General features: G+C 40.4%; 2 protein-coding genes across 2 annotated transcripts; both read left to right on the top strand.

Annotated features, from left to right (window-relative positions):
* Window positions 1-778: 778 nt before the first annotated feature.
* tspan34 (tetraspanin 34) lies at window positions 779-6,737 on the top strand. The gene is made up of 8 exons (XM_017430457.3): window positions 779-914; window positions 2,121-2,205; window positions 3,184-3,399; window positions 3,602-3,676; window positions 3,821-3,928; window positions 4,324-4,452; window positions 4,558-4,650; window positions 6,202-6,737. Exons 2-8 carry the CDS (start codon window positions 2,149-2,151, stop codon window positions 6,256-6,258), a joined length of 735 nt encoding a protein of 244 aa, XP_017285946.1. The 5' UTR covers window positions 779-914; window positions 2,121-2,148; the 3' UTR covers window positions 6,259-6,737.
* A 6,477-nt stretch (window positions 6,738-13,214) lies between these two features.
* On the top strand, window positions 13,215-15,592 carry dand5 (DAN domain family, member 5). The gene is made up of 2 exons (XM_017430462.2): window positions 13,215-13,689; window positions 13,859-15,592. Exons 1-2 carry the CDS (start codon window positions 13,222-13,224, stop codon window positions 14,156-14,158), a joined length of 768 nt encoding a protein of 255 aa, XP_017285951.1. The 5' UTR covers window positions 13,215-13,221; the 3' UTR covers window positions 14,159-15,592.
* The last annotated feature ends 7,391 nt before the right edge of the window (window positions 15,593-22,983 follow it).

Raw genomic sequence — 22,983 nt, 5'->3', positions numbered from 1 at the left:
ATCATCAAACAACGGGACATGATGGTCTGAATACACAGAAGCGTGTGGTACTGGAGGAAGTGAGGAAAAAGCTGAGGTTGAGATCGCCTTAAAAGAACCGCTTCAGCATGAAATCTGTTCAATTGTTCGATTGAAAGCAACAACACACCCTGGACTCAATGAAATAGATTTTTTTCCCCTATTTCCTCTCCATCGGCGATCTCACTCGTTGGTGGAGGGTTGTTCTGAGAATCGGTTCCTTAGTGAAACACAGAACAGGAACGTGCGCCACAGCAGACTGGGAGCCTGATAAAAACCCAAGTTTACATCAAACTCTTCGAATTCTTGCCATGGAAAACAAAAGCATTTTAAATATTTGTTCCACAAACTCCACAAGGTGCTTTTGATTATCTTCTGTTGGCCACTTTGCCTATCTTTTATTACAAATGCTGCATATCCTTCCTTTTTTTCTGCCTAATTTGGAACTGAAATGAATCAGTCAAGTCAAATTAAGTTTTTTTTTTAATCATTTTTGCTGTCTTTAGAAAATACAGCATGAAGTTCCTCACAATTAGTACTTGTCTGTGTGTTAAATACAGGAAATAATCGATGAACATAAGGACTGGCATTACTTTAACCATGAACTGCATGTAAAGGTTTTCAATAAGTTATTTTGTTTTTGAGTGGATTGTGGTCACCAGGAAATATTTCTTATTATGTAATAATATTTTAAAAAAAAACCTTCCTGTTGACCAAAGTGAGTAATGTTGAGGGCATGAACTCCAGTTCATTTGTGTGTGTGTGTGTGTGTGTAGGGGCGGGTGTGTGTGAATGTGTAAACTGGGAGAAGATAAAAGGAAGCCCAAAAACCTGGTTGAACTAATACTCCTGAAACAGCCGACCTGAGCGGACTCACAGACACCATCGCAGTGCAGGTATGTTCCTAATGTTTTATACAACTTAACAAAATACAGACAGGAAAAAACAACCCTGTTTAGTTTTGTCTGATAAAACCTTCATGGGTTTTTTAAATCAAATTTAATATAAAATGTTGACTACAAAGAAATACTATGATTATGGTTTCACATTTTCCCTCCTTCTAAAGTTTGAATATGTTTTTTACTGGATGCTTATTTCTCTGCAATACATGAGCATAATCACATTTTTAGATAAATGATTTACAATCTTATGAATCTATTTGTTTTTATGTCTAATAAGCTGAAATTGAAGTTTGTTAAGAAGTAAACAAAAAAACAGCTGACTTCTTGAACTGATGTGTTTTTTTAAGTAACGCCATAAATATGAATTTGTTAACACAGTTCTTGGTTCGCCTATCCCCACTGAAAGCATCCAGACAAACCCTTTTTTTTTAAATTTTATTTCTCCATGTCATGAGAACATTTTATGACCTCATTCTGGAAACAAGGCAACATTCAAAACGTAGGTGTGCTGCAGTCAGAGCTGCCATAAGGAAGAAAAACCGAGTCAATAACTATAAAACCGTGCTGTGACACGGGGAACAAAAGTTTAGGAACAAGGGCGAGCTTGTCTTCGTCCTTTTTATGGTGCTGGTAATTTACTGGGAACAAACAAGATAACAGTATGTCCTGGTTATAACAAGGTGGTGACAGGTTAAATAAAGCCAAACAAAAATACAAAAAAAACAATTTTCAACGCTAAATTTATTTTTTTTAAACAAAACACTTGTTCTCCGCTGAGCTCGACATTAGATGAAAACCTCATCGTCTTCACAGCCGTTACCTCCAGCACATTTGTAACACTTTATGATCAAAATGGATGCTTAAACTGCACACAAATGGCTGTTACAGGAAATAAAGTCGTGATGAGTGAACTCGTGTGATACTTTCACCGAAACCCTGCATTACACAAGCCTAAAAAGATTGCCATATTTAAAGAAGATTAGAACCCGTCTTTTTTTTCTGTCAGCTGCTGTGGTTAATGTGTAACCAGAGCAAATGCCATCTGACCCATGTGGATTTTCAGTCAGCCCCATAGATTTTCCTATGAGAAGTCAGATGCAAAGTCAAACATGGCCAATAAGGAAGTGTGACTACTTAAAATGCCTAATCTGTTTGAGCTAAACTAAAATTCTTTGCTTTGTCGTTCTTCTTTTAAAACAGAGTCGGAGGAATCCTTAAGAAAGCCAAGATGTGCTGCTCCGGTTTTCTCAAAATCATGATGTTCGTCTTCAACGGCGGCATCTTTGTAAGTTGGAAAAACAAACAAACAAACAAACAAAAAACTCCTACCTGTCCGGTTTTAGTTCATACACAGATAGTTTGGGGAACCGGCGAGAGAAACAGAGAAACAAACCATTTCCTTTTTACATCATTTTCCATCACACACCAAACCAGCAGTTTCCTCCAGGTGGGGAGTGGGTCTCTGCCTCAAGCTGAGGGGTTTAAGGACCTGGGACTTTTGTTCATGAGTGATGGTAGGATGGAGCGGGAGACGGTTTGACGGATCAGGACCTCATCCGCAGTAATGACAGTGTTGTGGTGAAGAAAGAGCTAAGCTGAAAGGCCAAGCTCTTTGTTGTGGAAATATGGGATTTGCCGGTCTTCTGAGATGTCCCCACTCGGAGGCGACAGGATTGTCATTTACAGTGCATATCTGTCCACAGTTTGATGTTAGGCCATGCTGCCATCTAAATGATCTGAAGCTAATTACTCCAAGTCAATGTATTCAACTAACATTTAAATCCTGACTTCAGGAAGTCACTCAGTGGCCACCACAACATCAGTGCCTGCCATCATAAATGCTCTACAGAAGGAGTGGACACAAATTCCCACAGAGACAGTTTGAAATCTCAGTGCAATGTCTTTCAAGAGTGTTTCTGTGGATATGTGTGCCCATTTATTAGTATTTGTGACCTAAGCTGGCAAAATGATGTTCTTGGTTTTGTCTTGTATCTGTAGAATCTGAGAAATTATCATATATTATGTGAGAACTTATCACTGATAAACACTGGTCTATTTGCGCTGTGTCAGCTTATTTTTTGACTCTTGAACCCCTAAATCTATCCAATATTGGCCACAAAGATGACATTTCTCAATAAGGTTGCCATCTGACCACACAGAGAGATGCAAAAAGACTACATTTTCCCCCGTGACGGTATGATGACCTGTGCAGCGTCCTCGTCTCTCTCTCTCATGCTTCTGTTTCCTCTCCCTCATCGTGCAGCTGGCAGGTGCAGTCATTCTCGGCGTGGGGGTGTGGGTGAAGGTGGACAGTGGCTCTTTTCTGGGTTTACTCGAGGAAGTGGAAGAGGCTCCGAACGACTTATCCCAACTGGTCAACGTCAGCTATCTGCTCATCGGCGTTGGCGCCGTGCTTTTGGCTTTCGGCTTCCTGGGATGCTGCGGGGCCATCAGGGAGAACAGGTGTATGCTGATGACGGTGAGGAAACTTCGTCTTCGTCCTTTGTGGGGGCAGGAAATGAAAGCCAACGTTGACTGGGAGAAGATTTATGCTTTAGCAGATGCCTTTAGGTTTTTAGCAGATTTTCTTTTGTCTTGTTTCCTGGTGAGACTCTGTGGATGTTCTGTTGCTCCCAGTTCAAATGCTTCCCGATCTGATTTGTCTTTTTCTTCCCCTTCAGTTCTTCATTATCGTGCTGATTATTTTCCTCGCCGAGGTCGCAGGAGCCATCGTGCTGCTCGTCTTCCAGGACATGGTGAGTGGCTGTGAGAAAAAAAAACAACAAAAAAAAAAACCAACAACAACTACCCACCGCTTATAAATTTGGTTGCAGGTTTTAAAAGCTGTTAAACTTAGTATGAAACAAGATTTCTGATGTGTTTTTGATCTTTCTTCTCAGGCTGAGCAGCTGTTAAACGACGTGGAGCGTCAAGTAATTATAAGCATTAAAAAGAAGTATGGAGAGGACGATAAAATGACCGCTCTCTGGAATAGCACCATGGAAGAAGTAAACAGTTCATTTATCTCAGTAAAAACGTGCATGTTTATCCTGTGATAGAAGAAAAAAAATCAGACAATTTCCCAAACATACATTTTTGACTCACTGTTCATTTAGGAATCCAATGTTCAGGATCTTTGTTTGAAACTTTGGCCTTACTGTTGAAGTCAACTCTTTTAGCAAAATATGTCATAAACCATCAAACTGTTTTTTTATGAAACTCTCAGAAAAATAATCACTGGATAAACATCTACAACTTTGTTTTGAACTTTGTCATGCAAGTTGTTGTGCGGCATGCGTTCCTTCAAAGAATGCTTGGTCTTTCCATGTTGTAGAAGATTTGAAATACAATGATTGTTCTGAATGAAGTCAAATTACTTGTGAAATTAACACTTTTTTTGTAGTTGCAGTGCTGTGGATACAAGAACTACACAAATTTTGACGGCTCCCCTTTTTACAATAGAAGTGAACTCTATCCCTCCAGTTGCTGCACGTCAAACTCTATATGTTCAGCAGAAGAAGCAAACAAATCGGTATGAGACCAGCTTTGTTTTTGTCTAAACTCCATGCATGAATCCAGAGAGCAGCGATCTTTTCGCTCTGTCCTTGTATTAACGCCCTCGTTGTTTCTCCTGCAGAATATTGAAGGCTGCTTTTGGAAGTTCTTGAAATTGATAGAGCAGAACGCTGTGATCATTGCAGCTGTGGCTCTTGGAATAGCTGCCCTTGAGGTACAATGTCATAAACTTTGACCTTGTAAACTCTGGACACAGTTAAATTAGTAAAACTGTCATTTTTATCTGTGTTTTTGTCAAATCCTGAGGAGAAGCGTGACAATCAAAACGAAGCCTCCTCTGCCACACATACAAACACACACACACACACTTTGCAACAAACACAGGTGGATCTGTAGCAAACGGGAACAAAATGGGATCAAATAGGTTCAATGAAATAAGCTACAACATAGTAAAACCAAAGCAATAAAATCAGCAAAAAAAAAGAAGAATTTTACTCATTGTTGATTCATGGCTGGAGGGAATATGTATCCTCTGGAGCTGGAGAGAGTCTGAGCTTCCCTCCTGTTCCTGTTGCCTGTTGCCTCTATGACCCCCCGACCCCAGCGTGAATTTTAGAAAATCTATTCCTGTTTATCTAAAAGTTTTTACAGAGATCGTCACCCTTAGACTGTCCAAAGTAACACCCACTGACTACAGGTCAACAATGTGATTGGTTGATACATCCATCTAGCTGGTGGTTTAGAGATTTTTTTTATTATTATTTATTGCTTATCCACCAACACCAAACTAATTCAGCGTGCAGTGCTCAGACAGAAAAACACAAAAACAAGCTCATGTTACAACAAGCAAGTTCTGAGTTTTGGAATCTTTATTATAAATATCATGAACATAAAATTATTAAACTCTTTTTTTAATTATTCTTGGGTTCACTAGGGGTCCTGTCTGAAAACGTTGAAGGCAGTTCCCCACAGCTCAAATCAAAAGTTTATGATCATGACGTTATTGTGACGAGCCGTTCCCTACAGGCAGCGGGTCCAGTTGTATAAAAATCCTCAGATATAATGAGGACATTTAGGTAATTTAGGATAAGATTTGGGCTTATTCAAAGTTAATTTGACCCACTTTTTAACCTATTTTATGATCAAGATTCCAATCTTCTTCTTTGTGGAAATGAATTAATTTGTTGGAAAAAAAAAAAACACGTCTTAGAGCCACGTTGGAATTTTTTGTTTTTTATCAAAACACAGACACTTTTACAGAGATACCAGCCCCCAGAAGGATACAAGAATAATTGTAAAAGCAGGGGGGGGGGGGTTGGTGGGTTTAATTTTCAAAAACAGATTGTAGAAAATGTACAAAGAACATTTTAGTTAATGTTTGTTTTAGTGCTTCCTTATAACATTTTGTGGCTGCTTATGCAGATTTTATAATTTAATGATTACCTCTAAAATAAAAGTTTTACATTGACTTTAGGATGTTTAACGAGTGTTTCTTCTGCCAACATTTCCTCTAGTTTTGAAATGAAACTGTCTGAGAACGAGAGGAGCGTTTTTCCTCTCAAAATAAGTCTTTTTGTTGCAGAACTTTTAGTGTTGTGCAGTGCAGTGGGAATAAACTCGTTTACTTCCTGCAATGACACTTATTCTGTGACACTCAAACTGATTAAAGGAAACAGGTTATTCTTGTTTCAGCACTTTGACCTGTTCATAAATTAGTTTTTCAACAGAATGTATCTCATTTTCATTCAACTTTGGTTCTCCACAGATCGCTGCCATGGTGGTTTCAATGATTCTTTACAAGCAGATTGGAAACAAGGCGTGATACTTCCTGTTTGGAGCTCACATTAAACCTCACAACGGATGGAAGCGTTTCAGGAGCCACTTTGTTCTGTCTAAGGTTTTATTTGATTTAAATGGGCAGATTAATAAACATTTGATGCTCTAAGTGAGTTGAACAGTAATATTAATAAAGAGGATGTACAAATGATGTTGTTATCGACTTCGGTTTATGTTTATACTGTGATTTATTTAAGGTTTTTTCCAGTCAGCTGATGCATTTATCAATAAAATGTCATGAGGCGCCGTGTGGAGAAAACTGACCTCCTTTTTGTTTGTGATTTACATGCATGGGTACAACAGAATTAATGTGTTTTTATATATTCAATCGTTTTGTTGTTTTTTCCTTTTTGAAAAATACACAGTTTTGGTTTTTGTCTTTAAAATGTGTTTGTCTAAGATGATGTAAAAAACATTTATGGTACATATTATGGACATAAGATTAAAGGACAACATGTCATTTAACGAGTTGTGTTATTTATGAGTTGATTAGAAAGAGTTTTTTCCAGTTGCAGCTTGTATCTGATGTTGCCACAATTAGTAGATGAACTATTTTTAACTTTAGATAAGAGGTCAGACTTATTAATGGTGGGAAAAACAATAAATCAAAACCTAAAGCTGAAATCTTGTCACCTCACCTCACCCAAGGTTCTGTAGTGTTCTATTAACTTGTGGATCAATAAGTTAATCTTTTAAGGATTTCCCGCAGTGACTGAAAGGAACCTGCTTTGAAAAAATCCCAGCAGGAAAGAAAACATTTATTGTCCATTTTATTACACTATTACAGCTTCCTGAAGAATAAAACACTGGAGGAGCTTGTTTTCCAAAGCATCATATAATTCAGGCGCACCTTTAACGCAAAACAGCAGCACTGTGTTGTTTTATGTTAAATGAATCCACCTGGAAATACTCTGAGCTCCAGGAGTACTTTCATATTTCTGGCCTGAATGCTACTCTTTCTACAGGGACAGTGAATATACCGGGGTGCACTGTGAAGTTTACTTAGCAACAATAGAGCTGTATATTACTTTGGCTGTCAAAACCAATGTTAAAGGAAAGTGAATTTAGACCCTGGACTTCAGCAGAATCCATTCATCCATCTTCTATCACTTATCCGTGGTCGGTTCATGGAGGCAAGGAAAACTCAGACCTCCCTTTCCCCAGCGACTCTCTCCAGCTCCTCCTGGGGGATCCCAAGGCGTTCCCAGGTCAGAGAGGATATATAATCCCTCCAGCGATTTCTGGGTCTGCCCTGAGGTCTCTTCCCAGTGGGACATGCCCAAAATAACCTCCAGGAAAAGGCGTCCAGGAGACATCCCAATTAGATGCCCGCACCACCTCAACTGACTCCTTTAAGTGCAAATGAGCAGCAGCTCTACTCGGATGACGGAGCTCCTCACCTTACCTCTGAGGCTGAGCCCGGCCGCCCTACGAAGGCAGCTCATTTCAGTATCCGGCTTCAGCAGCGTGCAGATTATATTTCATGTTGTTGGAGGTTGTATGCTTGTATGCTTCATACGAATGTCCCAAAATCAGTTAATTCTAAAACGGTCATCTTACAGAGTCTCATATCATCACACTCCCACCTCTGTGCCTCACCCTTGGTTTCCATTGAATGCGTTAAGCAGTGGACACAGTCTAAAGTAGTTTCAGTTAGCATGTTTTCTGTAAATAAATGTTTTAGCTATTACTTTTGATTAGAGGTAAGCAGAGTGTAATTGATTTACCACGCTATAAAGCCCAATGTAACGTCTTCTAACAAGTGCAAATTCATTCCCTCTGGTTTGGGTATTCTCTAAACACTTAGTTTTTGATTGGTAATAAAAAAGACATTCTCACTTTTTAATTTAATTTAACCCTTCTTCACACTCGGTGTTGAAATAGCTGTACATGTGGCAGCTAATTAGCGCAGTTACCGCTGTTTATGAGGCCGGACCTCCATATTCAGTAATATGAGCGAACAGCTGTTAAACTGTATGAGGGATGAATAGGTATTCTCAATCCGTGTGGTGTAGCCATATGGTCAGAACTGCTTTAATTCACTTTATGTCATGTAGGGTTAATTAGTTTTGATGCATTATTGTTTACATTGTACATGGTTGATTACTTTGTGCGGCGTGTGTTGGCATGTGAGTGTGCTTTAATGGGGTCTAGTTAATAATGTTTAATGTGTGCCGGCTGCTAGAACAGCAAGCGGTGTCATTACACATCATGTCATACCAGGTGACCAGGATTTTTCAGACACATCACAATTAAAAAAAACACTTTTCCCTCTGACTGTCTTTGTAAAGCCCGAGCTGCTACACTATTTGTGCATGAAAATAACCACATAATTCCATGGAAATGCCACTGTCCCTCCTCTGCACATGTCCAAACCATCTCAGTCTGGCCTCTCTAACTTTATAGAGACCTAAGCATGTGAGCTCAACTGTGAAATACTTCCCAGCACCAAAAACAAAACAGTAATCATGTTTTTGCCTGTGTGTTTGTTAGACTGTAAAAAGGTAAGTTCTTTCAGCTGCTCCTATCTTCAGGGGTTGCCACAGCGAGCAAACACACACAAACGATTTGGCAATTGTTTTACACCAGATGCTCTTGCTGCCACAACCTGGGCTCGAACCTGCAACCTCGGGATTACAAGACCGCAGCACTGACCACCAAGCTGTTAGACTGTGGTGTTAGCAAAATATTTAATGAACCTCTGAATGGCTTTTAATGAAAGTCTTTGAATGTGATCACTGGATGTACCTCTGTAACTGATTAGGTTTTGGAGTCAGTCCAATTCAAGATGGCTGCCACGGTCAATTGACATTAGAAAACACATAAATGGCAACAGGGTCGTCAGTTTTACAGTATTAGGCTAAAATTTGACGTGGTAGTAGCTGAGAGTCATTCACAATACATACTCTGAGCATGAAATCTGGTTTTACCCGCCGTCTTGTGCTCTCTGCATCAAACCTCAAAATTAGACAGTGTTTGCTGTAACTGCTGTACAGTTTTATGAGACACCTACATCGGTCCGAAACATGTGTTTGAAGAACCGCTTCAGACGGCTTTGATCTAGTTTCAGCATCCACTTTATTTCAGGTTTTGCTCTCTATGAACTTGAAATTTTAGTTTACTGAACCTAGACAAGACAACATGAGTGTGATGGCGTGTTTGTTTCTCTCTTTCTGTGGTGACTGGGTTAGCTCATTATAGATCCAGTTGCACCTGAGAGGTGGGCGTGACGGGTATAAAGGCAGCTCATACGCAGTGCTTGGGTTGGCTTTCTCTGTTGTTTCTGTCTCTCTTCTGGAGGCTGGCTCGCCAAATGGGTAATGTTTTGGTTGCAGCTCTTTTTTTGTTACTGGGTCATTCAGTTTTATCAGGATTCAGGCAGAATGTTTTCTTATTACTGGCATAACCATCTTTTTCCTTTCACAGTGTCCAGTTCTTTTGAGTTAAATAAAATAGAGCAAGCTAAGTTTTGTCTGTGGAAGTCCCCTTTTTTTGTTGCCAACTGTGAGCCAAGTTGGAAACATGAGTCATCCTTTCATTGACACCTGGAAAGTTGTCCATTAACTGTTCATGAGGTTGAAGACCTCCACAAGACAGTGACGTTTTTTTCCCCACATTTGTAAACTTTAGAAATTCTGCATCACGACTAACATCTTATCAGGTGCTCATGACGGGTCCCGTTGCTACTAAAACAATAAAAAGAAACCCTATCGTGATGTCAGGATGTCTCAGACACGACATACGCAACACTGTAAAGGACAACATTTTCCTCTTTGTTGGTGATTAAAACGAAAACACATTCCACTAAATGTGTTTGAATTTTGGAACAGGTGGTGCAGGATCAGCCTCGATATTTAAGATCTGACAGTCCCACATTTGTCGGCCACTTCCGTCACGAAATCAAGCTCATTACTTCCCGGAGCTGCTTTGTGTTTAAAAGCATGGTTCCTTTTATATGGTTTTATTGACCACATTTCAGTAGCAGGAAGTTAAAGTCAATATACACTAGCTGAAATAAAGCAGTGTTTGTGACACATCTCAGTAATAAAACTGACTCAGTTGCTTCTGAACTGATTTTCCTCTCCCTGTGGATATGAATCAAAGCAGAACGCCACTCTTTTCTGCTTAATTTTTTTTATAAGCTACATCAGTTATGAGTTTTTAACAATATTGAAAAATTTCTTTAATTTCTTCAATTTTCAGAATGATAATTTCTTCTTAAACTTAAAGTACAAAGAAACAAGTTGTTTTACCAAAAAATAAGACAGTTTTTCAATTTATTTTATTTTATCTGTAGTCCATCATCCTTTAGAGCTGCTGGTCATCAGCAGCGGCAGAAGGAGACTATTGTTTGTAAACTCTGCCCTCTTGTGGAAGAGAAATATATATTCAGCAGAAAACATCCATCCATCCATTTTCTTTATCTGCTTCCCCTTTCCGGGTCACGGGGAGCTGGTGCTTATCTCCAGTAGACACTCATCATATCATGCTTCTATAACGGCCCACACACTGTTTTAGCTCTGCTAATCTTACAGTAAATTTAAAAATTTTACCTTTTTTATTGTTGTTGTTAATTAGTTTATTTCTTAGGAATATTACACATTAATAAGAGGTACATAAGAACTAGAACAAGACCCACAAATGAAACAGAGACGTGTCCCTACTGACAGGACAGGGACTTCGATGCTGACAAAGCAGAGGCAAATTTAATTAAATTATGGAAACTGCATTTCCTGTGAAAATGCAGCGTGCACACTGAGGGCTGAACGACTTTGCTGAACCTCTCTCTCTCTCTCTCTCTCACACACACACACACACACACACACACACACCCTCACACACATCCACGTCTGTATATGAGAAAGTCAAACACTCCTCCTGTTCTGAGACCGTCAGCTCCAGTCAGCCAGCGTGTGATCAGGTCACGGGTGACGGAGCACAATGAAGTCTAATGGTGTAATGATGGGCTGTCAGGGGAGAGGCTTAGAAGCAGCTTGTGGGAATGAATGCACAGGACACAGCTTGTTTACACGGGAACATAAACTCATTATTGCTTTACAATCAAAGCTAACACGATTACCTGCCGAACCAGGGGCCATTGTTGAACCGCAAGCCTTCCAAAAAGTCTTAGGCTGCAAGTGGTCTTTAAACCAGGCTGCTCTTTATTCTGCTGCTTTAGTCAGGAGGGTGGTGGAAATGAACTAATTTACAGATTAAATTAGTTTGGGTTTGGCAAATCTTTTATGTGAATTTTACATTTTGACTGGCACTAAAACACACAGAAGTTTGCTTGTAACAAAAAACCATTGCACAAAACTAATCGATTAAACCGTTCCAGTCTATCTTACAATTTATGTGAACACCATAAGGCCTGCGTCATACAACAGGAAGCTTAAGGCAACCAAATATTGTTTCTATCATTTCTTGAAGGAATCCATATCGTTTTGCTGGCTGTTGTTTGAAACTTTGCTTTTACAAATTTAGTTTGATTAGTTAAAGATCTTAAAGAGATATTCTGGCGTTCTGAGTGAAGGATTTTGTGTAAAAGTTAGGAACAATATGTATTTTACCTGTTATAGATAGCTTTTTGAATAACCTCAGCTTGAAGAAATACAGGTTAACTCTGACAGGAGGAATAGGCTAACGGATACAGCAAAGTTCAAATTGATGTCATCCTAAAACAACTGCAGTCTCAAGCATTTTCTTAGCAGTTCATGCAAACACTCGTTTATAAACCTTTAGATTGTGATCAGTTTTTCATTACACAATTATTTACAAAGAATTCTGTGGTTAGGTGGAAGCAGAAATACTGGCAGCAGTAATTAGCTGTAGCATTTCAGGTGAATTTTATACAATTTACTGCCTAAATACCTGTGAAAAGGGAAACTGAAGGCCCTGTCGGTCCACTATATAACCTGTACCCAAGAGGACCCAGGGAACACAGAACTGAAGAAGAAGAAGAAGAAGAAGAAGAAGAAGCAAGTGCTGCATTTTAATGTTGATCTTCAAATTTGCAAAGGCTGCTATGCAAATTTGAAGACTGGACAGCAGAGATCTGCTCTGGAAGTGAGTTGGCCGTCTTACAACAACTCCAATCTTCAGACTTTCAGTGTGCTTCATGCAAAAGCTGTGATTTAAACATTCACATCCCAGTCAGGCTCCCTTTTCAAGATTACTTTGACAGAAAATGTTCTTTTCTGTCAGAGGTGCTCCCGGCTGCACGAGAAGTGCTACAGCTAACTGCTGCCGCCGCTATTTGTGCTTACAAATAATCACAGCTTTATATGGGAAAAACCTTGAATTGAAATATTAACAGTGATGAAAAGGTTTATAAAATCTCTGCAAGAACAATACAGTATTTAGGACAGGAGGTACTTTTAGGACGTCAGCGGTGTTTGGACTAGCTGTAGCTTGTCAGACAGGTCAAAATTAAACGCTGTTTTCAAGAAGCCCCACGTCAAAAAACCTCGACTACCCCTTTAACAAAAATCATTCGACAATAACTTAAACTCCAAACTTCAGCATATAAATTCTTCTAATAAACCCAGAGTTGGTTCTTCAGGAACTCAGAGCTGAATCCTTGTTGCCTTTCAGATGCTTTTATGACTGTTTTGTTTTTAGGCGCTTACCTTGAAGCTAAGCGCCTCTGTATCTGGACTCTGTGTGATGTCTGCCCTGCTGTGGGAATTCTAACACCTTCCTTGTTTTAAAGTGCAGGTGAGAACTGGCAGCTCCCGACATATAAGGCTCCTTTCACCACCTGATGAATCAGTGACAGCAAGGTTTTCATTTGGAACCTTGGACCATCGTAACCCACCACATCAAGACTTTCTATTTATTTTTTCTGCATCAGCTCAAAATTGCTGCATATTTTAAATCGCTTTGTAGGTTTTTGAATTAATTTGACATTTTCAGTTTCTGAGAACAAGATTGTTTCTTCGGTCAGACAATGACTTTCTTCGCCGGCTTCATATTTTTGTCAAGCTGCGCGGCTGTAAGTGTTATGCTTCCCTCTAACACTTTTGTGAAAAAGCCGAGGGTTGAGTTCGACTCGTCTGGCGTTGGACCAGATGAGCCAGTTCAGGCTGCAGTCAAGGTTGTGCAGCTGGATCCTCGTACCCTGGCCCAGTCTGGGTTCTTCAGAAGAGGGCTCACCCAGAGAAGAGCCCTTTCCCACAGCTCCCGACTGCCCTTTCCTGCGTTCCTGTCCAGGGGCCGACCAGGTCCGGCCCCGGCTCTCAGGGCCCCGGTGAGTCCACCGCATAACCTGCGCCCAAGAGGATCCACGGAAGAAGTGCTGAAGAAGAAGCAAGGGCTGCAGATGTGGCAGAAAGTCGTAGATAAAGGAGAAAAGGTGTCTCTGCCCATCAGCTTGAAGGATAGTAAACAAACATGCACGGCGGTGCCTTTCACTCAGGTAAGACGTTTCTTTTAACTCTTCTCTTCTGTGGATATAAAAATTGAAAAGAGTCGCACAGCTAACTGCAAAGTTTCCACCTTTAAAGTAAGACTGATAATAAGACTGTTTACCCATAAAGCTGCCTCTGTGTTTACCCCAAACCCAACCCTCCCTGTCATCCTCCCAGCATGTGGCGGCAGACGGATGCCAAACAGTAACAGTGCACAACAGGCTGTGTTTCGGTCAGTGCAGCTCCCTCTTTGTCCCGTCCGGGGGGGAGTTTGTCGAGCTGAGTCCTGAGACGGGGGCCTTCCACCGCCGGGCCCCGTGCTCCCGCTGTGCCCCTTCCAGAGCCCGCACCTTCCGCGTGCCTCTGCGGTGTGGCGCCGAGGTCCGGGAGAAACGAGTGATGGTGGTGGAGGAGTGCAAGTGTGAGACGGGCCGGGAGGAGAGGAGCGCCGAGGCTGCTGCTGCCACACACCTGTAACTGTTGCAGACAGGACAGCAAGACTACAGGAAACAGGATTAGAGTTTGGAGCCTTTGAAGTGGGGTCCTGTGGAAAGGTTTTGAACAATTAATATCTTACCTGTTGTAGATAGCTCTTTGAACAAGATCACTTTGGAGAAATAGAGTTTAATTCTAAACGTGTGGAGCCAAGGCCAGAGTAGATTGGTGCTGTCTTAAAACTCCAGTCTCAATGATTTCATAGAGTTTTATGCAAACGCTATTTTAGAAACATTTACACTGCTGTCACTTTTATATTTCATGGTTATTCCGGCAGAAATATTATAATAGTCCTGCTGCGTGCCAAGGTGAGCCATTTGTGCTGACAAATAATCATAAAATCCTTTGTAAATATCCATATTCGTGAAAGGAATGATGCTGTAAAAGTTTATAAAATAACATCTGTATGTGGAATTTTTGAGCTCGAACTTGTTTTAAGATAATAACAAATCAGTTTGGTCTGAGCCAAACACTGACCAGCCGTTAGCCCATCAGTTTGGTCAAAATTAATTTATGTTTCTTCAAACTGAGGTTATTCAAAAAGCTATCTACAACAGGTAAGATAATAATTGTCCATACCACAAAACCCCACTTCAAAGGATCAGATTTTTTGTTAACAACATGGATAATTAATTACTTCTGATACAACAGTTTATTTTTTTGTTTTTTTTTTAGAAATTGTACATTTTTAACTCTGATATTTGTGCTCATATTTGTGTAACTGTGTGTGTTACCTAGACTTGTTCTAGTCTGAATGTCTGATTCAGAGTGAAATACTCGGGTGGCCCATTCCACCATCGATTGTTGACAAATGATCCGTATAATGGTCATGCATTTATTTATTTTTATCTCTGCAACTTCAGACATTTATGTGATTTCCATCATATAAACGGAAACATTTTGGTGTGTGATGTTGTCATTAAAATGTCCTCCTTCTCCACTCACCTTTTTGCCCGAACTCACTAATTACATTCCTGCTAATGTCGTTAGGTTTACAAGTGCAGTTTACTGTGCATGCAAAGCTCAAGTGAAACCACAAAGAGCGCTTGTTTTTTGTTTTTTGCTTCTTCTTTTTTATTTTTTCCACGCCCACTCTCATATTCAAACCTTCAAGTGTCAGCGCCTATGTTTTATTAAAAAGACATGTTCTGCCGACTTTTAGCACACGGCACTTACGTCTGAAAGCACCCAAACTGGAGAGCAAACAAGCTATTGAGCGCGGGTACTTAGTGGTAAGCAAACATAATTGTTTCAGCATGGACTCCTGAATTATGTATAGGCACCACCTATTCTCATGCCCGATGTCTTTTCAGAGTGGTTGTGGGAATTTGAACATCCTTCACCACAGATGCACTTGAGCAAGCACGCATGTGTGATTATGTGTGTACAAGCTTTTATTTTTCCAGTTAAGGCCCATAAAACCTATTATTCATTTATACCCTGGCACCTGGGTCTGGTAAAGTGAACTCATCCCACACATCCCAACATACACGTTCCCAGAGGAGCATAAAGGAGGAGGCTCTTTACATTGGCCTTGGCATGCAGTCAAAACGACTGCTTTAGTTGGCCATTTGCATTCACGTGGGTTTTTTTTTTCTCTGAAAATGTGAAAGCACTCATTGCGCTACGGGGGGTTTGCATTGAGTCCTGTGGATTCCATTAGCATGTGATTAGCATCTCGGGTTGATGGCTATATTTTCCAAGATTGATGGGACAAATATTTGCCCAGGTCTTAACTGTGAAGAATTGGGGTGGGGGTGCTTTTAATCAAGCTCTTGTATTTTCTTGATTGTATGCATCGCAATGGTGGGAGGCCTGGAGGGCAGTGATCAAATTCCGTTTTTCAGGTTTGACTTTACAACAAGCAGGAATGTTTGCAAAATATTAATATTTAAGCTAAACTAGCAATCTCTGTTGTTGGGTAATGACATGTTGCTAAAGAAAGGTCTCTTTTATTCCGTATTTTTTGGTAGAAGAAAGGACATAAAACATGAAAAATGTGCATTGTGGGGGGAGATGAAGAGAAGAAGGAGGAGGGAGGTTGTTGATTGAACAAACAAGGTGCACAAGAGAGTGCACCACTTAGCAAGACAGATGTTAGCCCCCTTCACATTGTGGGATCCGGCGGAGCACTCCTGTGTCATTAAGGATGGCCTGGTTCCCATGGCGAGGGGAGAGGAAGGAGCAAAAGAAGGAGGGCCCGCTGCCAAGTTCAGCGCCTCGGGGATCAGATCAGCGTCGCAGGGTGCTAAGTGGCCTAGTTAGCGCTTTAAAACGCACAATGAGCTGCCTGCTCTTTCACTGTGTGTGTGTAAGCCTTTTAACTGTCAGACGTGGAGGAGATGAGAGCTGCATGGGATGGGGTGGGCACTCAAATAATATCTCTTCAATCAGAGTGTATCAAGGAGTTTTGCTTGTTATTTAGAAGTTTAACTTGAAAAAAATATTTAGCAGCATTAACTGTGTGAACGCTGATTCAGCATTATCACACTAATATTTCCCTGTTATTTTTCTTTTTGTTGTACGTTTTTTGCAAACTGACCACTTCAATATAATTTGTGATATTTTAGCCATTTATGTATCAAAACCTTGATTTAGGTCATTCAGGGGATGAGTACTATGATTTTTGGTTTTTGTAACTTATATACTTTTCAAAATATTTACACTATTATTATGGGGATTATTTACAAAAATAATCCCCATCGAAACACACTGAGACCTTTTTAATTCCTTCAAAAACATTGTTCTCTTTAAAATCTGCCTAATACTTGTTCTATTTTTGCCTTCTAATACTACTTTTAGGTTTTAGCTACCGCTCTGGTATTTTTAGCACCTTTTGCTACTTTTATCTTCAGGCTACCTTTTTTGGTACTTTCAGGAAACCTTTTGCTACTTTTAGCATTTAGCTAGCCTTTTGTTGCATTTATCTTTAGCTAGCCTTTTGCTACCTTAGTTTTTAGCTCATGTTTTTCTACTTTTAGCTAGAACTTTGCTACCTTTGGATTTTAGTTATTGTTCAGTTTCAGCTTTAGCAAATGTTTGAAAAGTCCTTCAGCACTCAGTGTTCACACTGTAATTTCTGAGAAAACGCGGTTTTTCTAGTTTAAAAGTGTGTTTTACATGTATAAGTCCAAGCTGATGAGGCATGAGGTGCTGCAGGGAGCAGTTTTGATGCTGAGAACTTCTTATCATCCACTTTGCTGCGTGTTTGTCTGTGGTTAAACCTATGGTTAAGTTATCCAAACAGTTCTAATCTAACAAAGCAGCTGAGCAGTGTTGGAAGAGTAAGCTGTTTCCAGATTATGTCAGTCACTTGGAGCTAAACCGCCATGATACTGTGGACGAGACCGGACTACAGATTTGGCATCAGCAAGAGAGGGAGAACAGAGGTGGGATGGAAATTTGCAAGAAGGGTGATGACCCGTTAAGTCACAGGCGAGACAGGGAGTTCTCACCTAAATCCCACCAGGGCAGGCCTACTGCTGTAGGTGTCGGACTCTTGGTGAGAGGTTGTCACCAAGGCGAACATCTACCTCCCCTCTGATGCGGTGGTACAGACTCACTGTGTGGTGCGAGTCTGGACCAGCTGGTCAAAGTTGGCTCTGTTAGAGATGGTGCCCCCGGGCTAAGCCTGCCAGCCTCCTGCCATCCTGCCTGGCTGCCAGCCCACCTGCCAGGCTGTCTGCTGGGTGCCGGGAGAACAAAGATAGGTGTAGCCCTGTCAACATCAAAGTTTGTCACCAGATAAAATCCTCCTGCAGGTTTGGGATTTGTTACCACTAAGCTGCAGAAAGATCCTGCAGTAGACTTTAGAGCATAATGAGCAAAAACCAGAGTATGTGTCTGCTTTTAATTACATGAGTTAGATGTCTGGTAGTGTGACATTTGCTGATAAATCGCAGCCAAAACGAGGCAGCAGACATAAGTCCTGTAGATCTGGATGTGGACAGCACTCCTTCAGAGCCAGAACGTGAGGGGGAAGGGTTTACTTTGGTATTTCATTACAGCTTTGCAGAGAAGGAGTATAGTTTAATTTTATTCATCCAGAACAAAATAAAGAAAACAATTAGTCTCAACACCTTGTGTAATCTGTTAGAGCTCAACTTCTACCACATCAAATTTTAGCAAAATATCTCTAAAATTAACTGAGTTATATCTCCTTTTGTGTTTGGTAAAGTTAATTAGCCATGGTGGCCATCTTGAATTGGGCTAACCCTTTGTAAATGTTCATCCATGCATTGTAGTTTGAGAAAAAGGCAAAATCCTAATCGCCCTCTTTTCCCCCTTTCAGCAATGAACAACAAATGTTTCACAGGAAACCAAAAAATGCATGATTTACAAACATTTAAATTAAAAATCAGTTGGAATAAAAACAACGATGAGGTTTATGGTTTTTGAGTTTGTTTTTTGTTCAGTTTGTCAAGGTCTTTTTAATATTCTTCCGTTTTGGTTTTCAGGTTTTTTATTGCATATTGTAAGCGTTGTTTTCCTGTCTTATTTTGTTTGTAGTCACTGCCCCTGCATGTTACCTACTGATGACTTCCTCTGTTGGTTTGACCGTGTAATCATCTTGATTGTTTTCACCTGCGTCTGTCAGCGCCTGGGTATTTATAGTCCCTGTCTTTCCTTCCTTTTTTCGTTTGGCTGCTCTTGTTTCGTTGCGTGGTGCAGCTCTGTTTTTGGATTTCAACATCTGGGTTTCAGTGACTCTGTCCTCTTGTGTTGCCTGTTTGGTAGTGAAGACAGAAATGGAGTCAATCTTGTGGAACGATCGGAACACCTCACCACATCAACGTCTGGAGGCCAAATGAAGTTAAGATTCAAAAGGTTTGCCACAAACAGCAAAACACGGTGATTAAATAGCACTGAAATTCTTTTTGATTCCTCATCACATAACTAAAATAAACAATTAAACTAAACAGAGAAATAAACTTGAAAAATAATGGAATGGAAGGATGCTTTTTTAGAACCGGTCTTTATTTGTAGGGGCTGCTTCTGTACATTTAAGTATTTTTATTCAGACAAACAATCTGTTTCACAAAGTTAGCGCTCATATGCTTTTTACCACCTTTCATATTAATCATCGATCCTAAACCACGCTCTGGATGAGACACACAGGTTAATGTGGTGAGAGTTTGCAGACACACTGCAGGTTAGAAAAGCTTTAAAACATGTTTTAATGTCAGGAGGTGAATCAGCACCAATCAGGCTGGGAGACTAGAAATAATCCTTCACTAAAAAAGTATAAGTATTTTCATTTTGTGTAGCTGCGGTATTTTGTTTATTATTTTATCTATAAAAGAGATAACAAGATTGCCAAGTTTTTGTTTGAATTTCAGTGAATTTCAATTCACAGTTTCATGTCCTTTCGGAACAGTTGATGGCGTAATGGAACGTGACACGCTGCGCTTGGAACAGATTGTGGAACAATGTTTCAGAACAAAGTTTTAGTACCAAAACACTGTTTCGATTTTGTCATCATTACTGTTTGGTTAGCTCAGCATCATCAATTACCTTAACAATTATCAAAATCTTCTGTTTTTAATCTCCTGCCTCCCATTTCTGCATTAGGGTTCTTCCTTCGATCTGCCTCAAATAACAATAAATAGCCTAATAATGTTTAGAGAAAGTGATAGTTACCAACAAAGGCGAAGGGGTAATAATGATTTTACCTGTGTCTGCGTATACATGTGTGTTTGTTTGTGTGTAGTGTTGGCACAATATCTCATGAACCTCTGGTTGGATTTTTATGTATAATATACTTTTACACATGATAAAACATTTGGAGTAAACACAATTGAAGATGGCCACCAAAGCCAACTGACCTGAGAAAACAAATGTCTGTAACTCAGCTAATTTGTCATATATTGAGCTAAAATGTGGCGTGGGAGTAAGACTCATCCTCAGTGCTTACTCAGAGCACTGACCGCTGTGCAGGATCTTTGTTCAAAATGTTTTGGCACTAACCGTTACAGTCAACACGAAATATCTCATTACCCATCGGATAAATTTTAATCAAACTTTCAGAAAATAATCATTAGATGTGCATACAACTGACTGATATTTAGGGTAAACCTAGTTCAAGATGGCCACCACCGCTACTCAAACGTTGCCAACACAAAAACAGCTATAACTTACTTAAAATACAGACAATGAGATAAACTGTACCTGGCAGTAGAGTTAACACAGATGTGAGATGTGAGTGTGGCGGCCATCTTGAATTAAAACTGTTGTGAAATGTGTTCCTTTAAGGAGTGGTAGGCCTTTAACTAAAGTGTGTGTTGAGACATTTTGAATTCACTTACAAACTCAGTTGATCTTTCAGAGCCAAATGTAAATTTATAAAAGGATGATAATCGAATGATTTGACAGGCCAAGAGCTGAATTTGGAAAGGTAAGAGCAGGCAGTACTCTACTGTTTAGTCTGGCTAACAAAAAACAGATGGAGGCCATCAGCCAATTGTAAAAATTTAGAGAACAGTGACTGAAGTAATGAAATGAAACTGATTAAATTAGACATGGAAAGTGAAAACATGGTGCCACAGTTGGATCGGTGAGGTGTGGGACCCAAATGCAGGTCCAGTCAAGAGGAAGGATGCAGAAACTAAACTCTTCCATCTAACTATGGATCAGCTCATCAGAATCACAGGGCGCTGACAACAAGGATCTGGCAGCAAACAGAGGGCAAACACAAGTACATGTGCTGTGCATGGCAGAGACGGGGACTGAATGTATATCCAGTGAATACTATCTGAAAGTTTCAATAAAATCATCAGCTATTTTGCTAACAAAAAAACAAAATTGACTCAAACTGATAAAGGCAAAATTTTAAAAACCGATCTCACATCCATCCAGTTAATGCGTGGAGTATCTGTTGGGACCCACATTCAGCTGCAACCACACCAAATATTAGGTCAAAATCTGTAAAACTTACTGAATTATAGCCATCTTTGTGTTTATAAAGGTCAGTTAGCTGCGGCTGCCATTTTGAATCAGGTTGACTTCAAAAGTTAATAGCTTTTTGGTGTGCTTCTAGTGATTATTATCTGGCAGTTTTATTCAAATCTGTTCAGTGGCTCATGAGATATTTTGCTAACAGATACACACACAGAGACATGAGCAAAAATACAACTCTTAGAGTAAGGATTTGTCCAAAATCCAGCTTGAAAATTTTGTGTCAACACTGTTTATTGTACAGTCATAAAACCAGATGCATACAAAACAACATAATCATTGTTCCAGGAAGACAGAAAGCTGACTGAATGACTGCTTAGCAACAAATGACCAATGTTTGTGCATCTTTCCATGTGTTTGTGTTGAGTCTGGATATGTTTTTCATGCATCGGTAGAACCTCTGCCGGGGGTGTGATGATAATAGTGATGTCACTGTGGCAGGTGCGGTCCTGCGTGCCATGCAGGTGACGTCTCTCATGCTCACTTAGCTAATGAGTCCAATTAAAATAATTAAGAGCTGGCACGGTAAATCGTGCCCATCCTCCCACTGCCAGCCCATCCATCCCCCGTCCTCTTCACCACCTCACAACACTGCTGAACGTGCAAACATCCGTTCCACTGCTTTTTTTTTCTTCTTCTTCTTCTTCTTTTTCCTTCCCCTGCTCCTCGTTTTGCCACGACCATCCTGTTTTTCTGTTCCTGCTGGGGCGTTTAAAAGAAACATGAAGCCTGAAATCAGCTAAACGCTCCACTCCACAAGCACTTAAGAGACTCTCAGCTCAACTTATTGTCACACAGACAGCGACGGAAGGAGGAGAGCGAAGGCTGGGTCCGGCTGGAGGAAGACAGAAGCTTGAGAGGGAGAGGGGACGCAAGCCAAGTCCTAACGAGGAGAGAGATAATTGTTTTGTTTTGTTAGGGGCCCTTCTTCACCGTGGAGGGAGCTGAAATGACGTGCCACACATGGTTTCTGGATGAAGTGGGCAGAGGGAGGAGGGGAATGCAGACTTGATGATGAGCTGTGTGTGTGTGTGTGTGTGTGTTGGGGGGGGTGCACAGAGAAAGCAGTCATACACGCATGTAGCCCAGAGAAAGGCACCCAGGAGAAGAAGTCGCACTAAAAAAACTGGATCTTCAAAGTGGTTTTTACCCCGAACATCCACAAGCTCCCATGAAACTTTGATTATGACCATGCACATTGCTTTCCTGCGGTTACAGGACTTCCACAAGATTTCAATGTCAAAAATAAGCTCGGCCTACAAATTCCAACAGTGGGAAAGACCATTTGTAGCCAAGTTGGAGACACAACTTTGGCTACAGGGCCCGGTTAGATTCATCAAAATTTATGAAAAGGCAAACATATGAATCTCTGGTGTCTTGGTGTTCTTTCAACACTTGGAAACCCAGACTGACAGACGATGTGCCTGGATTTGTTGCTGGCGTGGCAGCACGGACACTTTTCCAGAATCTCATTACATTTTCTGCGAGATAGAGACTTTGATGTTGATGAGTTTACCTCCCCCTCGTGCTCCTGATGTATTCATCCTCCCAATTACAGTGGCCTTTAATTCATCAGTAACATTTAATCAGAACATACCCGCTTCACTGCTCGGCTACAATGTACACCTCGACTTTGCTCCTCATGAAAATACATAGCATTTACACACGCTTGTTAAGCCTGTTGCTTACGGCATTTATGACAAAAAAGAAAAAGTAAATTCATTAATAACCATCATGACTCAGTTTCACACTTTTGGAGTTCTGATGTCCTCTGTAGTGAATATATGATATCCTTAAAACACAAAAAAAACTTGCGCCCACCCCGTTTTCGATGTGGGTAATTCTACTTCACT

This window comes from Kryptolebias marmoratus, linkage group LG3 (assembly GCF_001649575.2).
Source record: "Kryptolebias marmoratus isolate JLee-2015 linkage group LG3, ASM164957v2, whole genome shotgun sequence".
Classification (NCBI taxonomy): domain Eukaryota; kingdom Metazoa; phylum Chordata; class Actinopteri; order Cyprinodontiformes; family Rivulidae; genus Kryptolebias; species Kryptolebias marmoratus.
Note: the sequence above shows the minus strand (reverse complement) of the source record. Positions and strands in the feature narration are given on the sequence as shown.

What these genes read in the sequence shown, in the direction of transcription:
- tspan34 (XM_017430457.3), top strand. Translation starts at nt 2,149, where the DNA reads ATGTGCTGCTCCGGTTTTCTCAAAATCATGATGTTCGTCTTCAACGGC. An exon ending in ACAGGTGTATGCTGATGACG is followed by an intron (nt 3,400 to 3,601) that starts GTGAGGAAACTT and finishes CTTCCCCTTCAG; the next exon opens with TTCTTCATTATCGTGCTGAT. An exon ending in CAGAAGAAGCAAACAAATCG is followed by an intron (nt 4,453 to 4,557) that starts GTATGAGACCAG and finishes TTTCTCCTGCAG; the next exon opens with AATATTGAAGGCTGCTTTTG.
- dand5 (XM_017430462.2), top strand. Translation starts at nt 13,222, where the DNA reads ATGACTTTCTTCGCCGGCTTCATATTTTTGTCAAGCTGCGCGGCTGTA. An exon ending in CGGCGGTGCCTTTCACTCAG is followed by an intron (nt 13,690 to 13,858) that starts GTAAGACGTTTC and finishes TCATCCTCCCAG; the next exon opens with CATGTGGCGGCAGACGGATG.